At 39.5% G+C, this 20,091-nt stretch overlaps 1 protein-coding gene across 4 annotated transcripts in view; it reads right to left on the bottom strand.

The window, feature by feature from the left end:
- Nucleotides 1-3,697: 3,697 nt before the first annotated feature.
- CAV1 (caveolin 1) overlaps nucleotides 3,698-20,091 on the bottom strand; it is a 36,061-nt gene continuing 19,667 nt past the window's right edge. For all 4 annotated transcript variants that reach the window (XM_004602076.2, XM_055135099.1, XM_055135109.1 and 1 more), the window contains exon 3: nucleotides 3,698-5,895. In XM_004602076.2, coding sequence (XP_004602133.1) covers nucleotides 5,554-5,895 — 342 coding nt within the window. In that variant the 3' untranslated portion in view covers nucleotides 3,698-5,553. The remainder of the gene's footprint in view (nucleotides 5,896-20,091) is intronic.

Here is a 20,091-nt window from a genome sequence, read left to right as displayed (position 1 = left end):
TGACCATATAGTGTGCTGGGGATCAAACCCTGGTCAGTTGTGTGCAAGGCAAGTGCCCTACCTTCTGTATTATTGCTCCACCCAAAATAAGTCAATCTTAATGATAATTCCTTAAAGAACCAATGTTTGGAAGACAGAGTCTCAGGAGAAATGTTTAAGTTGTATTTATGAAGCACCATTGTAACCTCAGGGATCATAAAGAGGTAACTGAACGAAAGTGGTATATTCACACAATGAACTAATCCACAGCAATGAAGTGAATGAACTAGGACTATATTCCTAATATGAATGAATGTTAAATACTGTTAAGTGAAAATAATCAAGTGTCAAACTACTCCATTCTATGTGATTTCCTTCCCTTTAAAAAAAATAAAACAGTCGCTGCTGAGATGTGATCCCGGGGGCCACATGTGTGCGGCCTCTCCGCAGCTGCACGAGCATGACTCCAGAGGTCAGCTAAACTACTTTTGGTATGGGCAGCTCCTTGCAGAATGTCTCCAGACTGATAACTAAGCCGTGGCCCCATGCCTGCCCAGGAGGGGAAAGGTATTTCTCTCTCACCTTTTTCCTTGCCGGGGATGAAGGGCGTGGCGACCGCCATATTATGACATCCACAGATGAGAGTTACAAGCTTGCAATGATCCAATATCTGGAAGAAATTTCCCTGGACTTAGTTGCGAAAATACAGAATTCCAAAACCTCGTGGCCGCGATAGCGGCCGAGCGACCTTATATCTCTTCACAACAGGTCTGACTCTAGTGGGGAACTCCGAACAATAATAGTGAGGTTTTTGTTGAAATATTGAATGTAACCAAGGTAAAGAGAAAGTGAAATTTATCAGTTCAGGTGGGGGTGGGGGCAGGGCGGGATGGGAGGTATACTGGGTTTTTGGTGTTTTTTTTTTTCCTTTTTTGGTGGTGGAGTATGGCCACTGGTGAAGGGATGGTTGTTTCAGCATTGTATAACTGAGACTTAAACCTGAAAGCATTGTAATTTTCCACATGGTGATTCAATAAAATAAAATAAAAATATAACAAAAAATGGAATACCATTTAGCAATAAAATGATGCAAATTTTCCGGACCTGGAGAGAGACTACAGGGGTTAAAGCTCTTGTCTTGCACTCTGCTGACCCTGGGTCAATCCCCCAAACTGCTATTGAATACATTCCCCAAGCATCTCCAGGAGTAAGCCCTGAGAATAGCTAGGTATAGTTCAAAAACAAAAATTTTAAAAAGAGAGCAAGAGAGTTTTTTTTTGGAACAAAATGGAAAAAGTTGGAGGGAATTATGAGAAACAAAATAAGTCAGGAGGAAAGGGAGTATCAAATAATTTCACCTATATGTGCTACATAGTAATATAAAATTGATCACTGTCACTGTCATCCTGTTGCTCATCAATTTGTTCGAGCGGGCACCAGTAACATCTCTTTTTGAGAGACTTATTGTTACTGTTTTTGGCATATCCAATATGCATGGGTAGCGTGCCAGGCTCTGCTGTGTGGGCTCCATACTCTCGGTAGCTTGCTGGGATCTCCGAGAGGGCCGGAGGAATAGAACAGGGGTTGGCCTCGTGAAAGGTGAAAGCCCAACCACTGTGCTATTGATCCAGCCCAGAATTGATAGACAAAAACAATAAAGAATTCAGTGTATATTAATTTAGGTTGACTGAGAAGAAGGAAGAGAGAGAGGAGGGAGATAAGGTGGAGGGAGAGAAATCATGACTGAATTTAATTTTAGAAACTTGGAGAAATTGGAAGACACACCAACATATCTGAAATTAAGTAGTTTTATGATTGGAAGATTTTATGTACTTAGATAATATTTTTGAAGGTAGGACAGTGATAATTAAAAAGTTTTGGAGAATGAAGGCCTCATATGCACTAAAGGGACAGGTGAACGAGGAAAAGAAAGGACCGTTAGGAGTTTTTGTTGCTGATTTAGTCCTTGGATTAGGTGTTGAATTCACAGGTGCTAATTAATGATGGTTAAATAGCAAAATAAATAAAAAGAAATGAAGAGTACCATGGCAGACCAATGATGACAGATCTATGACTATGCTGCGGTCTGCATCTGGCCACCTGAGGTAAATAATTAGTTTTAAAAATGATTTGTCTTGAAAATACAATGATAGCTAGGGTAACCTGATAGCATTTGATGTGTGTAGGTAATCATTTAAAGAGGTTTGGCTATAAAGGAAAGAAAAGATAGTCAATGATGGGAGGCTGATCTGAGGTCAAGGGAGGGATGTTTTTGTATGTGTGAAAATAATAGAGGTGATGTCTGTTGGCTGACCAGAACAATCCAGAATACAAGTTGGTAGCGAAGGGACTGATGGTAAAGAACTGAGAAAGGATAACTAAGCAGAAAAGATCATGAAAAAACAAAAAGGAATGAGGTTCAGGACACACTTGCGTGACTTTGTACAAACTCTCTGCAATTTCATGAAAATTCTTTTATATGTAAATATTATACACATTTTTTTATAAATGTTATGTCGCTGTCATCTGGTTGCTCCTCGATTTGCTTGAGCGGGCACCAGTAATGTCTCCATTGTGAGACTTGTTGTTATTGTTTTTAGCATATCGAGTACGCCACGGGTAGCTTGTCAGGCTCTGCCATGTGGGCAAGATACTCTCGGTAGTTTGCTGGGCTCTCTGAGAGGGACAGAGGAATCGAGGGTCGGCTGCATGCAAGGCAAAAGCCTTACTCACTGTGCTATCGCTCCAGCCCTATATATTATAATACATATGAATGTAATATAAACACATATATAAATTTTGCTCTGGGAACCTTAAATATAGAAGCAATGACAGTAAGCTTCACTAAGGCCTTAAATAAACTGTAATAAAATATGCCTTCTCAAGAAAAATGACAAACCTTAAGATACCATTTCCTGAAGGTGTCGTTTGCAGATGAGAATATTAATACCCATTCCACAGGTTGTTGGAGTCTAAAGTTGGATAATATCTAATAAAGCATAGGATGTTATTAGCTGCTATCTGCTAAGCAAATTTTTCTTTTTCTATATGAAGCGAATCAAGTTTCACAGATGTTAATTATTTTAAAAGTGAATAAAGTTAACTATTAACTTCCTTACTTATTTTTATTTGAACTAACTCATTCATGAAAAGTAAATTATTAACTTTCTTATTAACTATTTTTTTTTTAATGTCATGCCAGGGATCAAACTCAAGGTCTCATACATGGAAGGCAAATGCCTTTACTGCTGAGCTACATCCCTAGCCTTTATAAAATAACTTTTACTCTACTTTTTGTTGTTGTTTGGGGTCACAGCTCACTGTGTCAAGAGCTTACTCATGGCTATGAACTTAGAGATCACTCCTGGCAGCACTAGGGGACCATACACAGTGTTGAGCATCAAATTCCAGTCAGCTGCAAGCAAAGTAAGTACCATAACCATCACTTTGTCTCTCTGGTCTTCATTAAATTTTATATGAAATCATGAGTGGTGTTGGCCTTGAAGAAAAGATCCCACCTAAATCAATTATAATAATAAAAATTAGTGAAGCAAACTTCCCCCACCAAACCCACTATAATTACATACACACAATGTATGAACTCATCACATATACAGACATACATACCACTCACAGACATACAATGTACGTGCTCACACACACACACACAGATACATATATACTACTTTGGAGAAAATAAAAATAAAACTAACTGATAGACTGTTAAACATTTTTATTGTGTAGACTTGTAACGGTTATAGGACATGCAGGATAAAAAAAGGTGTAAAATATATCAGTAAGCATATAAAATTTCAGCAATCTTTTGGACAGTTTATTTGCACAAGGGGAGGGACTAAGCATCTACGAAGAACAGACATGTCTTGAGATACACAGTTTACAGACTGATTCTCTAAGCAATTTCCCAAGTGATTTTCTTCCGATAAAGATAAAAATATCTTTACACTTAAAAATATGTAGTATAGTACATGTTCAGTTATGCACACAGTTTAAGAGTCAAACTATGTCCATGCCAGTGTCTGTTTTAAGTAAAAACAAGTTGATAATCAAAGCTTCAGGAAAAGTGGAAGAGAGGCTATAAAACAAAAGGCGTTCCAATAAGCATATGAAAATAGATTAGCATAACAAAGGTAAAAAAAAAAAAGAAATCCTTAATGGCAGAATCTTTATATGAGCAGGAGGAATAAAAAGCTTTTGTATGTACCAGGCAGCTTTCTCTATGACTCAGGTTTACAGTTAAAATTCCTCAGTTTGTGTTCAATTTGAACTGGTTCCAGCAAAATTACCTCAATCTTTTATTATTGCCTCTTCCCCCACCTTCTTTCTAGCAAAATGATGCTTGCCTTAGGTCCAAAGCTCCTGGCGAGGGGAGGGGGCGAGGTGTCACAGCGGAACAGAGGGTTGCAAGTGCTCTCCTTTTGAAGGGGTCACATTTGCCACAATTCTGACAGACTCACACAATGGCCTCCATTTCATCAGCCCTTTCCTGGAGGCCTACTGGCTAGCTGAAAAGGGGACACAATGTTCAGCCTCTAAACCACCCCAGTGATGGATTAGCTTGGAATCAGGAAAGCGTGATCACTCTTGAAAACAAACGAAGCTGAATAGACATGCTGACGTCATCCAGCTGATGAGAGGCAGTTCCGCTGACTGGCACTCCTGCTAGCCCGGTCACCTTAATTTGTTTCATGGAGCTGATGGTGACCATTCTCAATATAAATGAAAACGCTGCGTGGTCCAGTGCGTACATAAACGTCATTTGACTCTGGGTCTCAGAGTCAGATATCAGCATGGACAACTAGCTCATGAATAGATCTCCACGTCTGGACTTAGCAGAGGAGGAAGCTGACATCATGAATTGGACCCTCTTTGAAAAGAAAACATAAGCCACAGGAAGGCACTTAGGTCTCATGATCTATATAACAAATATTCAGGCACAGAAAGTATCACAAGTTAAAAATTTCAGGAAGGGTAAGGCATTAGTCAGATCACGTGAATGCAGACAATAGCTTTCTAATTTGATCAGAAATACTAGATCTGTTAGATCATTAAAGTAAATGGCAGTGATTTTATATAAATCTTCAGATAATGGGGAGGGAACTTGCTTAAAATCAGCCTATATGCCTGTACACTCAATGGCTACAGCCTAGGATTCTTCCCTTACTATAAAATGATCAACATTTTAAAGTAGGTAGTTGAAGTTGTTGGCTCTTTCTATCCCCCTCCTCAGTTCTTAATATTTCTCTCAATTATCTTTTAATAATATTTTCACATCTCAGCAAAAAAACCCCAAAGTATCCACATGCAAATAAAAATATAAGGAAAACATTTTTAATGAATTAAAAAAATCAAAACACCCGCCCCCCCCCCACCCCAGATGAACTAGCTCAGAAAAGACAATATTTATGGAAACGAAGCGATTTCTTTGTTCTCAACTAAACAAAATTCATTCTTATACCGTTGCTATCCTAGCAACTGAAACTTGAAATTGGCACCAAGAGAATTAAAAGGAAAAAAACAAAAGAATCAGGTATGCTTCTATGCTTGAAATGTCCTTTATATTTCTTTCTGCATGTTGATGTGGATATTGCTGAATATTTTGCCAATAGCCTCAAAGAGTGGGTCACAGAAGGTGTGGATGTAGATGGAATAGACACGGCTGATGCACTGAATCTCAATCAGGAAACTCTTAATACATGGTACGACTGCCCAGATGTGCAGGAAAGAGAGAACGGCAAAGTAAAGGCCCCAGATGAGTGCCATTGGGATGCCAAAGAGGGTAGACAGCAAGCGGTAAAACCAATATTTCGTCACAGTGAAGGTGGTGAAGCTGGCCTTCCAGATGCCATCAAAACTGTGTGTTCCTTCTGGTTCAGCGATCACATCTTCAAAATCAATCTACAAGAAAGAAATGAAAGACTATGAGTTTGAAAGCAAAGAAATTTTTTTTTTTACTTTTTTTGGGTCACACCTGGCGATGCACAGGGGCTACTCCTGGCTCTGCACTCAGGAATTACTCCTGGTGGTGCTCAGGGGATCATATGGGATGCTGGGAATCGAACCCGGGTCCGCCGCGTGCAAGGCAAATGCCAGGTAGGCTGTGCTATTGCTCCAGCCCCAAGAAAATTTTTTTTAAAAGACCACCCCTGACTATCCACAAACATATATTTGCTTTTATGCTCAGGTTCTGTGTACAGTGCACAGAGGCACCCAGCAGAGACGGGTAGAATTTAGAGCTTGCTGGAAATGTACATCTTGGGATGCCCCCCAGCTTTAATGCATTTCCAGAGGTGGGATCCAGGAAGCATTTCCATGTTATCCTGAAATTTGTTTACTCTATAGAAAATTAGAATCAATGTTCTCAGGGGCTAGAACCTTGGGCCCAGTGGGTAGGGCATTTGCTATGCAAGTAGCTAAACTCAGTTTCCAACACCCCATATGGTCCCCCAAGCCCACCAGGAGTGATCCTCGAACACAGAGCCAGGAGTAAGCCCTGAGCACTGCTGGGTGTGACAACAAAACTGAACAGAAAGAATTGACATTCCAGGGGAAACCAAATGGATGCTAAAATTCCTTTCTGCTTTCAGGTAAAATCGAACAACATGGATAAAGATACAAACCATGTAATAAATGGATAATGACATGTCCTAAGTTACACTGTAACATCACATGCATAAAGATAAGGGATTGTTAATTTATGATGATCAGTGATGGTGAGTTCATCACTGATTACTGACTTTTCACACACTTCATAAATTACTGCAGGGAATTATATTCTTTTGAGATAGAAGAACTTGAGGCATTTTTTCATGGGGGGAATGAGACTTGAGCAGGACTTGGAAAAAGGGTCACAATTTGGAAAGGAAGGGACCAGGAACAATGAAAATCACAAAAAAATTCCCAGGAACAAGGAAGGGTGGTACAGTGAGTTTCACAGGTAACAATCCTCAGTGACCATAGCTGGGAAGACAGATTGAGGCTAGACTCAATTTTACTTAACATACAGTGGCTGAGGGAGGAGGATGTCTATTGAAGATGTTGGTCTGAGACAATGAAGCCACAGTCAATACAATCATTTATCAAGATCAGTTTGACAGCAGTATACAGGAGAGAGAAAAGAGAAAATTCAGGAGCAGTAGACCTTTGCTGCATCCCAAGTTAAACATGGTAGGGCCCAAATTGAATACTGGCTAGGAAAAGAAAAGAATTAATTTCAGGGACTGGAAAGAAGGAATTTACAGGATTGAGTTACTTTGAGGACAGGGATACAGAGAAGTCTAGAAATAGCTTTGAGATGAGATTCTGATTTACAAGCTAAGAGAGAAGTGATGATAACAACAATAAAACCAGAAAATATTAAGCTTTTAAAAATAAGAGGCTCCTTCATTTAAAAAATGAAACAGTAATATTTTGAATAAGCTAAGATGCAAAAATCAGTGGTCCACACTCTACAAATCCTATCACCAAATGGGTTAGATCGATATAGCAGGTAGTGTCCTTGGCTTACAAAGAGCCAATCCAAGTTCAATTCCTGGCCTGTCAGAGGGGCCCCCAAGCACACCAGGAATGACCCCTGAGGGAGAAGTCAGTCCTGAGCACAGGAGGGTGCAGCCAAAAAACTAAACAAACAAAAAGCAAGTCATCAAATAAATTTGCATTCACATAGCACTTTTTAGTTAGCAATTGCTTCTACCTGCATCAATCTCCATGTAATTTGGGGAATCCAAACCAAAGTTGGTGGTTGTCATTTTACCAGGGAAGAAGAGGTTTAGGACAAAGGTGAGTTGTTAAGGTAAAAACCCTAGCAATGTGGGGCCAGCATGCAAACGTGACAATTTTCTCAGCAGCATCTCCCTCTACCTCCCCCCTCCCTGCACTGAAATTTTTCTTGATAGTATTTCACCATCATAACATTCTTCTACTATTAAGAGGATTATTGTAGCACTGTAGCACTGTCATCCCATTGTCCACTGATTTGCTCAAGCAGGAACCAGCAACGTCTCCATTGTGAGACTTGTTACTGTTTTTGGCGTATCGAATATGCCGCAGGTAGGTTGGCTCAAGAGGATTATTAACCAAACCAAAAAAATAAAAGGCTAAATTTAACCCTTCTTGTTGCTATAAGACTCACACAGCATCACAGCATGATTTCTGAGGACAACATGATACATATGACATCAAATGTGTCATAAACACTTGGTCCCAGTGAAAAATATATGAACACGGTTCAATGTGTCAAATATCTCAAGGTCGTAACTAGTTTTCTTAACACAAGTTGTTTTGCCAAACATATTAAAGATTCTTCACCTCTCTGTTGTTGTTTAGGGGACACATGGAAAGTGTTCAAGGGCTACTCCCAGTTCTATGCTGGGGGTTGACTCTTGGCAGTGCTAAGAGTGTTGGAGAGAGAATCCAGGCCTCCCGCCTGTGAAGTATGAGCCCAGTGCTCCTTGTCGCTGCTTAGTCTTCTTATGTGTATTTGTCTGCTTTTGTTTGGGGGGCTACACCTAGCAGTGCTAGGGCTTATTTCTGGCTCTGTACTCAGGGGTGGTGTTTAGGGAACTATATGGGGTGCCATGGATCAAACCTAGGTTGGGTGCATGCAAGGCAAGTGTCCTGCCCACTGTACTGTATCTACAGCACAGTTCCTCATCCCAGTTAATTTTTTTCAAGTTGCTTAAGAAACTTTTCCGGGTGACTGCTTTTTCAGTGCTTTCCAGAAACTGCCAGTTACCATGATTTATCCTCAAATATCCAAGTGAATTTAGATCAGATCTCCAGGGACAGAGAGCACCAGGACAAAAATATCATGTTTTTGCTTTAGTTGTAATAATTTAAGTGATTTAAAAATAATTAAAAGGGGCTGGAGAGAGGGTAGGCGGGCAGAGTGCTTCCCTTGCACGTGGCTAACCCATGTTCAAATCCCAGCACTCTATAAGGTGTCCCCTAAGCACTGCCAGGAGGGATCACAGAGTGCACAGCCAGGAGTAAGATGGGAGTATCACTGGGTATTGTCCAAAAATCAAGACAAAACAAAAAACACAAAAGCAGATGTAGTAGAGAAATAGAATGTGAAGCAGGTAAAGGAAACCTGATAAGTCAGTGAAAGAGCTTAATTTCTCTCTACCTCTTTACAGTTATATAGAAAAATGTTTGTGAAGAGTAGAACATAAAACAGTATATATAAAGTGCTTAGCATAGGGGTTTGAGCTCTATAATATAGTAAATGATCAATAAACAGAACCATTAAAAATTGCTCTAGAGGGGCTGAAGTGATAGCACAGCGGGTAGGGCGTTTGCCTTGCACCTGGACGACCCGGGTTCGAATCCCAGCATCCCATATGGTCCCCTGAGCACCGCCAGGGGTAATTCCTGAGTGCATGAGCCAGTAATGACCCATGTGTATTGCCGGGTGTGACCCAAAAAAAAAATTGCTCTAGATAGGTAGTTTTTAATAGATGATTTTAATGAAAGAAAGTGCATTACAACCATTAAAATAGCTGCAAAGTGCATGCTAGCTGTGAGTTCCAACCCCACTAATGGCTCAAAAGAACTGATTTCCATCTGAAACTCTTTTTGTGTCAACCCTCTGAAAAGCTTATCATTGTCATCTTATAGATATGAATTCTGCAGGAGGTTAAGAAACTGCATGAGGATACACAGGTTAAATGCATAGCCAGAACTGCTTACTTCAAATTTGATCTTTTCACTTTTGTATCCTCTCCAACAGTCTTAATTTTTTCACCCAGATAGTTATGTTTATTCAACTAGATATGTTTACTCAACTGTTTACACTCAGATTATTAAAGGAATTACTGAGTACAGGGCGCATACAGTGCTTTCCTTGTAGACCCTTGTTTGATCCTCTATACCACACGTGGTCCTCAAAGCACCGCCCAGAATAATCCCCAAGTACAGATCGAGATTAGCCCTTTAGCATTGGCAGGTGTGGCCTAATCCCTACCACCATCCTACCACCCCATAAACCAACCAAATAAACAAAACTATAAAGGAATTAGATTTGCTAGTGTTTCCATTTTAAGTTGGGATATCTCTGTAACTAGGAAATTTTGAGTTTTCTTTGAAGGTACTCGTTGTATTTTTGTGATCTTGTACAGTATGTTCTCACAATCCTAGGGCTCTCTAAATAGCCAAGGACTCTCTAAATGGCAGATGAGGAAATCAAGGCACAAAATGATCAAAATGGGCTAGGCATTCACAAGGTCCCTAGAGAATTAGTAGGAAAGCTTAAATTAGAACTCTAACTTCCTGATTCTAAGGCCCAGTCCTGCACTCCAGACCAGATCATTTCAGTGCACTTACCCCTTCCTCATCCCTTCTGCCATTCTCCGTTCCTATCTCTGGGTCTCCAGTAAGTGTCTCATTAGTTCTTAGGGCATTGACTCGAAAGCTATGTCTGTGTGCATTTGGGAGAAGTTTGTGTGCTTTCACAATATGAATGGTAACGTTTCTGATGCTAATGAAAAGAGGAGGGGGATATAAAAAATACAAAACAAAACTTCTGAAATGGGACTTTCAGAAGTCCTATTTCCTGAGAGACTCACTCTGTTTATAGTCAGGTCTTCCCTACAGCAGAACTTTATCTGTTCACTGAGATTTAAAGTACAGTAGGAATTAGAGATTCAACAAAACCAAAAGTCAAGAAGTACAGGTGCCATTTAGTTTCTTCGAATGAGATGCTTCAAATGAGGTCAAGTTTCCTCTAGAACTTTCTAGAATTTTCTGTTCTGTCATCTATCATACAAATTGCCCTTCTGACAAGAATTATAGTGTGGGTCTTAAGATCAGAGGCTTAAATGCTCTTCAGTGATATTTCTGTGTCCTAACAGATGCTTTATAAGAAATTGACAGTTTATATTCAGAGAATTTTTATAAATGACACTAAATGCCTTTGTGCAACATTGGCTTATGATGCTACTATTTCAGAAATAAGCTAATAAAAATCTGGTCACGCACGTCAAGGAAAGCCATCTGTCTTGTTGTGTTTTGATAATACTTGGTAAATGCAATAAATCTCAGAAAATTTCATCTTGTTAAACATATCTGAAGACAATATTTTAAAAGCATACCATATGTATACAGGATTTTAAAAACATGGTCATTTTTTGGTCTAGAAATCTGGACTTTTTTTCCTGGGTAACAGTACTTTAAGAAGGAAACTCTTCATTCATTTTAGGGTTTCATAAACAATGATACTTGTTTATTTAGTTTCTATGGGAAACTCTTAGAACATTAGTAGAAGTTCTGACTGTACTGGATATGTAGAACACATAAATGACAATACAAGATGTTCACAGAAACCTGTGTGTTGTGTGTTCAACATTCACTGCCCCATGTTCTGTCAACAGAATCTGATGAATTCATAACAATAACCCCTCTCCCCAACCCTGGTTCCAGGGATCACAGATAGTGGCAATGTTTGGATCTTAGATTTTTGTGGCACAAACAGGCAGCACTTGTGTTCAAATTTTTGGCTATCTGTTAGCCAGGCAGGTGTTCTACTTCACTGAGACATCTGCATCCTAGCAACAATCATTTGACATCAGAAATCAGCTATGGTTAGATTAGACTTGCTTATATTGGTCTACCTGGTGAGAGACTGGTTTATGGTAGACACGTGACATAGTTCTTGCCAATGGGACCTAAGTTTAAGTCGGATGGTGGTCATTCCATGCACTTCTGATTTGGTTATGAAAGAGACAGTTGTGTATTGGGGTTCTTAGACACTTTCATCCTGCTTAAATTACAATGTTTTTCCTTCATTAGAAAAGTCAGCCTTTGACCAGGAGGTGACATTGACAAACCAGTGGAGGGTGTGATATAGTAACATTGATGCCTTAAGCATAAACATTAGTACTATTGTAAGACATTATACCTAAAAAAATGCCAGAGAATAGAAGATGATGCTTTTGCCATTATAAAGCTATTGAAACAACTCTGCATCTAGACTGCTCTGATGTCTGTCTGTTTGTTTCTCTCTTTCTCTCCCCCATCCCCACAACTGCCACACACACACACATGCACACACACAATTTTGAAACCTTGAAACCATAGCTGAGCTGGTATTAGAAAATATTAATATTACATTACCACTTAGATTTTGCAAAGCATGAATAGGATGATAAATTGACAAAATCAAGTCAAAGTAATGCATTTCATGAGAGGGAGGAGCTAAGAATCCTCTCCCTTTCCACTTGCTGACATTTATATTTTTGTGTAATATCCTCCTAATGAGTATAGACTGAACTTTGTGATTAGATTCTAGATGATAAAACAATGAGAGGTGGTGCCTTTAAGATTAAGTTATTAAGGGTTATGGCATATGTCTGTTTTTTTTTTTTTGCGGTGGGTTGGGGGGATGCTTGATTGCTTTTCTGGAAGTCAGCTTGTGAACAGAACTGTGTGAAAAGAATTGAGAGGTCATCGAGTCAACAGTTGAAGTCCTAATACAACAGTTTGATGGGAATTGAATCAAATTTGCACCTCAATGCTTCCCAGGGACCTTGGACCCTGAGATAACTTGAAGGGCCTCTGAGCCTGAACCATTCAACTAAATCACATTTAAATTTTTGATACACAAAAGATGATGAATATTTGCTATTTTAAGTCACAGAATTTTGGAGGGGGGATTTGTTATGCAGCTATAGATAATACTGCTCCAGGATAAATGAACTTTATTTTGATTATCACTTTTTTATTTTATTGTGTTTTTCTAACTCATTAATTTATTTTTTAAATTTTTTTTATTGAATCACCATGTGGAAAGTTACAAAGCTTTCAGGCTTAAGTCTCAGTTATATAATGCTCAAACACCCATCCCTTCACTAGTGCACATACTCAACCACCAATTTAATCTTACAGTGACAGAAAAAAAAATGTGTGCAATTAATGTCTATAATTACTCTGAGATATGGACTAGGGTAAAGTCTGAAAATCTATGAGAAATAAAGCATTTCTAACTTTCTTAACAATTTACATCAATCAGAGTATTGGGAAAGTCCTGACTGTAGGTAGTGCTATCAGCCATATACCTAAAGTAACTTGAATTTATACCCAGACATGAGTCAAAGAGCAAGAACAAGGTCCATGTAGGAGACTCATCACCAAATTTGTATGCCTACACATAGTACCCTTGAGTGCACAGAACACTTTGCAGGGATTCTCACTTTCTAAGCATTCTCAGTAGGCAACAGTGTGGCAAAATAAAACAACAACAAACAAGCAAACAACCAAAACCACTTGAAGTGAAAGGGGTTTTAAAAAATGTAGGTGCTTTCCATGTGGTCCACAGCTGGAAGCTTGTCACAGTGTGTGTGGGGTGAAGGGCAGTTAAGACAGAGAAGGGGCCAGTATGACACTAACAGTTAGAAAGGATCACTCTGGACAGGAAGTGAGTGTTGGAAGTAGGTAGAGGGAGATATATGATAACCTTTAAGTATCTGTATTGCAAACAATAATGCCCCAACTGGAAGCAGGCAGGCAGGGGTGGCGGTTGGGCAGGAGGAAAACTGGCCACATTGGTGGAGGGAAATGTACACTGGTGGAAGAACTGGTGCTGGAACATTATATGACTGAAAGCCAGTGATGAACAACCAAAACAAACAAACAAAAAAATAAAAGAAATCAGACTTAAATAATAATGTAGTAGATGCTCAAGCCTCCTTTGGTCCTCGATCAGACTCAGAGATGGGCGTCTAAGGGATGTGTACTTTTCAGAATACTCCTCTTTACTCATATAAGAATGCACTAGTATTTCCAAGTATCACATCTCCTTGGATTCAGTGATACTTCCAGGCTTCAAAATCCTGTGCCCTCCCTGCTTCTTTCTGGAAATTCCTCATGTACTGGATGACATCTGGAAGTTGGTGCATAATGACCGAAAATTCTCTTTGGTAAGCTTTCTATAGTTTAAACCTATAAATATGCATTGTTGGAGAAGGATAAATGACCGTTGTTATGAAAAACACAAACTGGCCTTGGTAATCCTGATTTTTTTTTTCATGATTCTATAGTCAGCATTAACAAATATGTGTTTTAACACACTTCTTGGAGCCAACGGATGAACTGAACTATGGTACAGAAAGAGACTTTAGACTCATTTCAAACTCCCTTTACTGTTCTCACACATCTTTTCAACATGTTGGGGCGCCTTTTGAAGTCCATGAACGCAGTGCTGTGCATGCGTGCGTGGGTGGAGAGCCCGTTGAGAACTAGCACAGTGAAACGTTACCAGAACACAGGAACTCAGCTGTGATGCCCATGTGTACTCTCAGGGGTAAGGACAAATACCCACATGTTTACTGGGACACACTGGCACTGTTGCTGCTAGAAAGGGCAACCCCAGCTGAAAACAGGAGGCCTGGATTATGTTAATGCCCGCGATTACTAGGATTTCCAGAGAATCCGCCCACTGCCTGGGAGGGGGGGGGGGGAAATAGAAACCTCAGGGAGAACATTGATGTGCTTTTCAACTGCCGTGGGTGGGAGGTGGTGGGCTACGTGATCTGGTAGGACGTAGGGGTGCCGCTTGGTGAGGGGGGTGGGTGAGGGCTGTGGCTAATCAGTCTCAAGCTGGAAGAGGGTGCGAGTCACGGGCCTCTGTGAGTAAGAGAAGAGGGCCGGGCTGGGGGAGGGGCGCCTTACAGCGGGCTGGAGCCTCTGGCTCTCTCTCTCTCCCTCTTGCTGCTGCTCTGGAAAGGCCTTTACGGAGCCTTCAAATAGGATGCTCATCCGCTTCTCTTCCCAAGTTTCTTCATAGGAAGAATGGAAAATGGTCTTTCTTTCCCCACTAAGGAAATGTGTTGTAGCTAAGAAATGACCAAATCTTCCGGGTGTGACCCAAAAAGCAAAAAAAAAACCCAAACAAACAAACAAAAAAGAAATGACCAAATCTTGACTTAGGACACATCTATCAGTTGTACACATCTTGGAGTCCTCCACAATACCTAGTATTCTGTTTGTCTTGGTATCATCCTCCACAACGCCCAGTTCAATGCAAACAGTAATTAGCAAGTACATTTTAAATAGTTGATATATTTATTATTATATATTATATACAATATATCATATATTATATCACATATTATAATTATGCATTATATAATATCTGATATATAATATAATATATTATCACTGTCACTGTCAGCCCATTGCTCAACGATTTGTTTGAGCGGGCACCAGTAAAGTCTCTCATTGAGAGACTTGTTACTGTTTTGGGCATATCCAATATGCCACGGATAGCTTTTCAGGCTCTGCCGTGGGGGCCCAACACTCAGGATGGAACAGGGACAGTTTGTTCCTCCATGCCTTTACCCTTTACTCTTGTGTATATGTGTGTGTGTGTGTGTGTGTGTGTGTGTGTGTTTGTGTCCAATGTAGGAAAGAAAGCCTAGGAATATAGCCTACAATTATGTCTCAGTTAAATGAAGGAGAAAAATTCTGAGAAAAGTGACTTTGAGCAATTTTGACATCACACAAATATTAGAACAGATAAACTTTTGCTTTGGTTATTATCACCATGGTACAGAGGGAGATACACTTTGGTGTCTGTTTTTTAATAGAGTTTATTAGAAATCTCTCCATTTCTGCTTTAGACCCTTCTTGAAGATAGTTTTGTCTTCTTGCTTTCAGAGAAGCAGAATTCAGAGAATTAAAGAATTCTTTAACAGATTCTGTTACTTTGTTTTTATTCCACACTCTTGTAGCTGGGATGGAGTGATAGCACAGCCGGTAGGTGTAGGGCATTTGCCTTGCACGCAGCCCACCCAGGTTCGATTCCTTCACCCCTCTTGGAGAGCCCGGCAAGCTACCAAGAGTATCTCGCCCACATGGCAGAGCCTGGCCAGCTACCTGTATCATATTAGATATGCCAAAAACAGTAACAACAAGTCTCACAATGGAGACTTTACTGGTGCCTGCTCGAGCAAATTGATGAGCAATGGGATGACAGTGACAGTGACAGTCTTGTAGCTGTGATGGAATGGCGCATGCTCACTGGAGAAAAATAACCATCACTGATATGGCACTTTCTTTGTTGTTTATGTCTTTTCATTGTTTCCAGGGCAGACACTTGATGTGGTCTTTTACGACAACAATAGAAGCAGATTTTGTACATGTTTGGGATATGATGAACCAAGCTACACAGGATTAAGTTAAGTACAAAGGGAAATGATGTTATCAAGAAACACAGTAAACATGAAATGTAGATGTGGTTGCCAACACAGGACACAATAGTATGATATGACCCCAGCTTTGATGTCACCAGGCAATAGAAATTTAGGATCCACCCACTAACATGCTGCCATTGATCGGAACTCTGCTAGACAGCTGATGACTGTTATGTGTACTTAGAGTGAATTGAAGTGATTATGAGTACTTTTTCATAGTAAAATATGAAATATGTCTTTGGGGAAAAGATGTACATCTGACTGAGAACATGGGTGTGTCAGGAACACTAAGACCCATAAAGTTTTTTGCTTTAGATGAAATGCTTCTTGCCTTACTCTTTCTTTCCTTTCATTTAAGGCAACCATAAATTCTATCTTTTGTCTTCTTAGGAGGGAGTATGACTGACCCTGGGGTTCATGTTACATTTTGAAAAATAAAAAACTTCTCTGTTTTGGTAACAAAGATAGACATATAATGTTTGTATCCTGCTATGAATTTAAATTGTGCCCCCCTAAAAGAGATCTTAAAGTCTGAAGCCCTGTGCCTCAGGATGTCACCTTATCTAGAGAGAGGAGAGTCTTTCAGGGGTAACGAGGATGAGGACATAATGGACTATGGTGAGCCCTTCATCCAATATGGTGGACACATTTGGAAAAAAGATGACAATGTAAAGATTCATGGGGCAAAGGTCAAATAATTGGAATTAAGTAGCTATAAGCTACCGAAAGTAAACGACCCACCAGAAACTCAAAGGACAAAAGGAAGAGTTTACTTATGGGTTTCAGAATGAGCACAGCCTGCTATCATGTTGATTTTGAATGCATCGTCTACTGTACCATCGGACTGTTTCTGTTGCCTGAAACTATCCAGTATGCTTTTTTTTTTAAAGTATTGCAAACAGCCCAAATAAATAAATACACATCCCTTTGAAATCACTAAATCAATGATTAGTTAATTTGGAGGGCTCTAGAGCATCTTCATACCACCTTAATTAAGCTCTATCTCCTTTCTTATGGGATCTCAAATGGGAACTCAAAACCACATTTGGTGCACTTTGCCCTCTTTGAAGAGCCAGAAACCATATGAAAGAAGGCCTTACCTTTTTATTATCGTAAGAGGCACCTTCTATTCATGGCTAGGTACAAAGCAGGTGGTATATCTTTCAATTATTTTTCAAAAATTTCAGATTTCTGGTATTGATTTAGTGGCACTCGTTGGATGCTCAATGTTCCCAAACAAGTGACCTGAGAGAGTGAACAGTGTAAAAACAGGACACTTGAGGGCCAGTGCTAGGAGCTTTGAGACTGGAGTGTTGAACTTGAGCTGGGCGGGAAGACACTTGTGTTTACCATCCTGGAGGGAAAAGAACTGCAGCTTTTCTAACTGTTGACAGTTATCTTCCCAAAGAGAAAAGTTCTACATTATTTAATGCATGGAAACCTTATTATGTCCAAACATGCAATTATATAGATTCATGCAGAGGCATCACTCGCTCATGAAATTCTCTGTTTACCCTTGGGAGTTTGTTATTCTTTAGACTTTGGGTGTGTCATGGGTCAAGTATGAATGGTTACCACACTAAAGAAAATAGGCTTACTTTTCAAGCCCATGTTCTCTCTTGAATACGTATCTTGCTTGTTTGTCTCTGTTTCTTTGTTTACTCTTTTTCATTCTGGAGAAAGCTGTGTTCTCTCTTGAACACGTACTTCCCCTCTTTCTCTTTCCTCACATCCTTTCTAAGTGAGTTTTAATCAATAAAATCTCCTGTTTCACTAAAAAAAAAAGAAGAAGCAAACCTTTTTTCCTTCTAACAAAGATACCAGAAATGAAAATATCTTCACATTTTTTTCAGACTATTCATTGGTCCAATATATATTTGTTTGGACAAGAGCTTTTTAAATATTGTTAACTTCAAGTTCATTTCTGTTTCCACTGCTCACTTCCTGATGGAAGAGCTTGCTTCCTACCATTCAGCTAAGTCAAACTTGGGTTATGAAGAGCTTTCATCTTACCTCACCGCTGAAATATTTTTCCCTCTAGTGCTTCGATTTGTTTATTAAACAAATAAAAAAATGAATGAAATAAATCTCTGCAGGTTGGAACATTGCTTGGCAAGGAAGGAAAAAGATATATACAAGGGTTCCTATAAAGTCTCACCAACGATAATCACAGCCCAATACGAGACAATGAAACACACAGCTCCCTGGCTTGACCCTCAGGTCTGTGCTACTGGCATTTTAGACATGATAACTCTTAGTTGTTGGGGTCAGGGTGGGAGTTCTGTCCTTAGTGCTGAAGGATTACTGCCAGCATCCCATCCAATACACACTCAGAAACCAGTCACACCCTAAATTATAATGATTAAAAAGATCTTCAGTGCCAGGTGAGGCCAGGGAAAATTATCTCTAGATGAAAACTATTGCTTTACAAAATCAGAATGTAATAGGATAAAACAGAAACAGAAATAAAGAAATGTTTAGAATATCGAATGCTTATCTATTGTAGGTAGTTTTGATTTGCAGTCTCAGGACCTCGTAAACCATTCACTCATTTTAATATTTGTGAAGCATACACTTTTTGAGGCTGGCAAACATAAAATGCGAAAACAAGACAAAACCAAACCCAAGCCCAGAGGGCAACAAAGAATTGACTGAAAATGGGACAGTGTGAATAGAATTTAGACAGATGGCCTCAGTTGCTCAGGCTCACCCAGGAATAATTACCCAGGAGGGGCAATATCGTTTACTGAGGTAATAGAGGAACCTCCCCAAACCCCTTTAACTCAGACGTGAATCCTGAATAGCTTCTCTCAGAAAAAGGCCCAAACCTTTCTTGCACCTGGGCTTCCTATCTTCTGTGGTTTTGTTAGGAACACTTTTTCAATTACTTTTCACCAGTCTTAATTAGTGACAACTTTTATTATTATTATTATTGTTTTTTCTTCAAAAATTTCCTTTGGGTCTTCCTTTCCCCACCTGAACCTTTTTTCAGTCATCCTATGAAAAGCTTATTTAATATTGCAATTGTGTGTGATTATCTGTTAGAGTATGTTCCCTGAAACTTAGTAGGTACTATAGTATTTGTTGAATAAATACTGTCATTTGTAAGCTATATTTATTTATTTTTGTATTTACAAGTACATCACCCTGATAAAATAAATCTCTTGGTTTTTTGTTTTTGGCCTACACCCCGCAATACTGAGGGGTTACTCCTGGCTCTATACTCAGGAATCACTGCCAATAGTGCTGGGGAACCATATGTAATGCTGGGGATTGAACCTGGGTTGGCCACATGGAAGGCAAACTTCCTACCTGCTGGACTCTTCTCCAGCCCCCAAAATAAATCTTCTGGGGGAACAGCAGAACCAAGAGTAAACCCAAGAAACTGCTGGGTGTGGCCAAAAGAAGAAAAAATAAAAAGCAAGCAAGGCATATGTCTCAAGGCTTAAATATTGCATTCTTTGATTGCATTCATTTATTTTATCCCAGTCACTATAATTTCCTTTAGAGAATGAAGAAAAGGTAACAAATGACAAGGAAGACAAGTCCATTCAGTTTTTACTTATCACAAAATCTGGGTTCAAACCCACAAATTTTGATGTAACTTTGTTTAGGGAGTGGACAGTTTCCCTAAAAATATTCAGATGGTCCATAACTCAAACAATTGTATGTTTATCCACAAGTTAATACAGCAAAGTGCTAAGGGATGGGATTAAGTTAATACATGGCCTTGAATGCTGAACTTTATACGGGTCAGAAAAAAATGAACTTCATGGCCGGGTAATGGGAAACTCTGACTCAAAATAATAGAGCTGCCCTGTGGCTCTTAGTCATCCTATCCTATTGCTCACAGATGGTCTGTTAAAAGAACTTCAGAAAGATGGGCACACAAACTAGGTGGATATGA

The sequence above is a fragment of the Sorex araneus genome, chromosome 1 (genome assembly GCF_027595985.1).
Source record: "Sorex araneus isolate mSorAra2 chromosome 1, mSorAra2.pri, whole genome shotgun sequence".
Taxonomy (NCBI): Eukaryota; Metazoa; Chordata; class Mammalia; order Eulipotyphla; family Soricidae; genus Sorex; species Sorex araneus.
The sequence above is the reverse complement of the archived record's forward strand: the minus strand, read 5'-3'. Positions and strand labels throughout refer to the sequence as shown.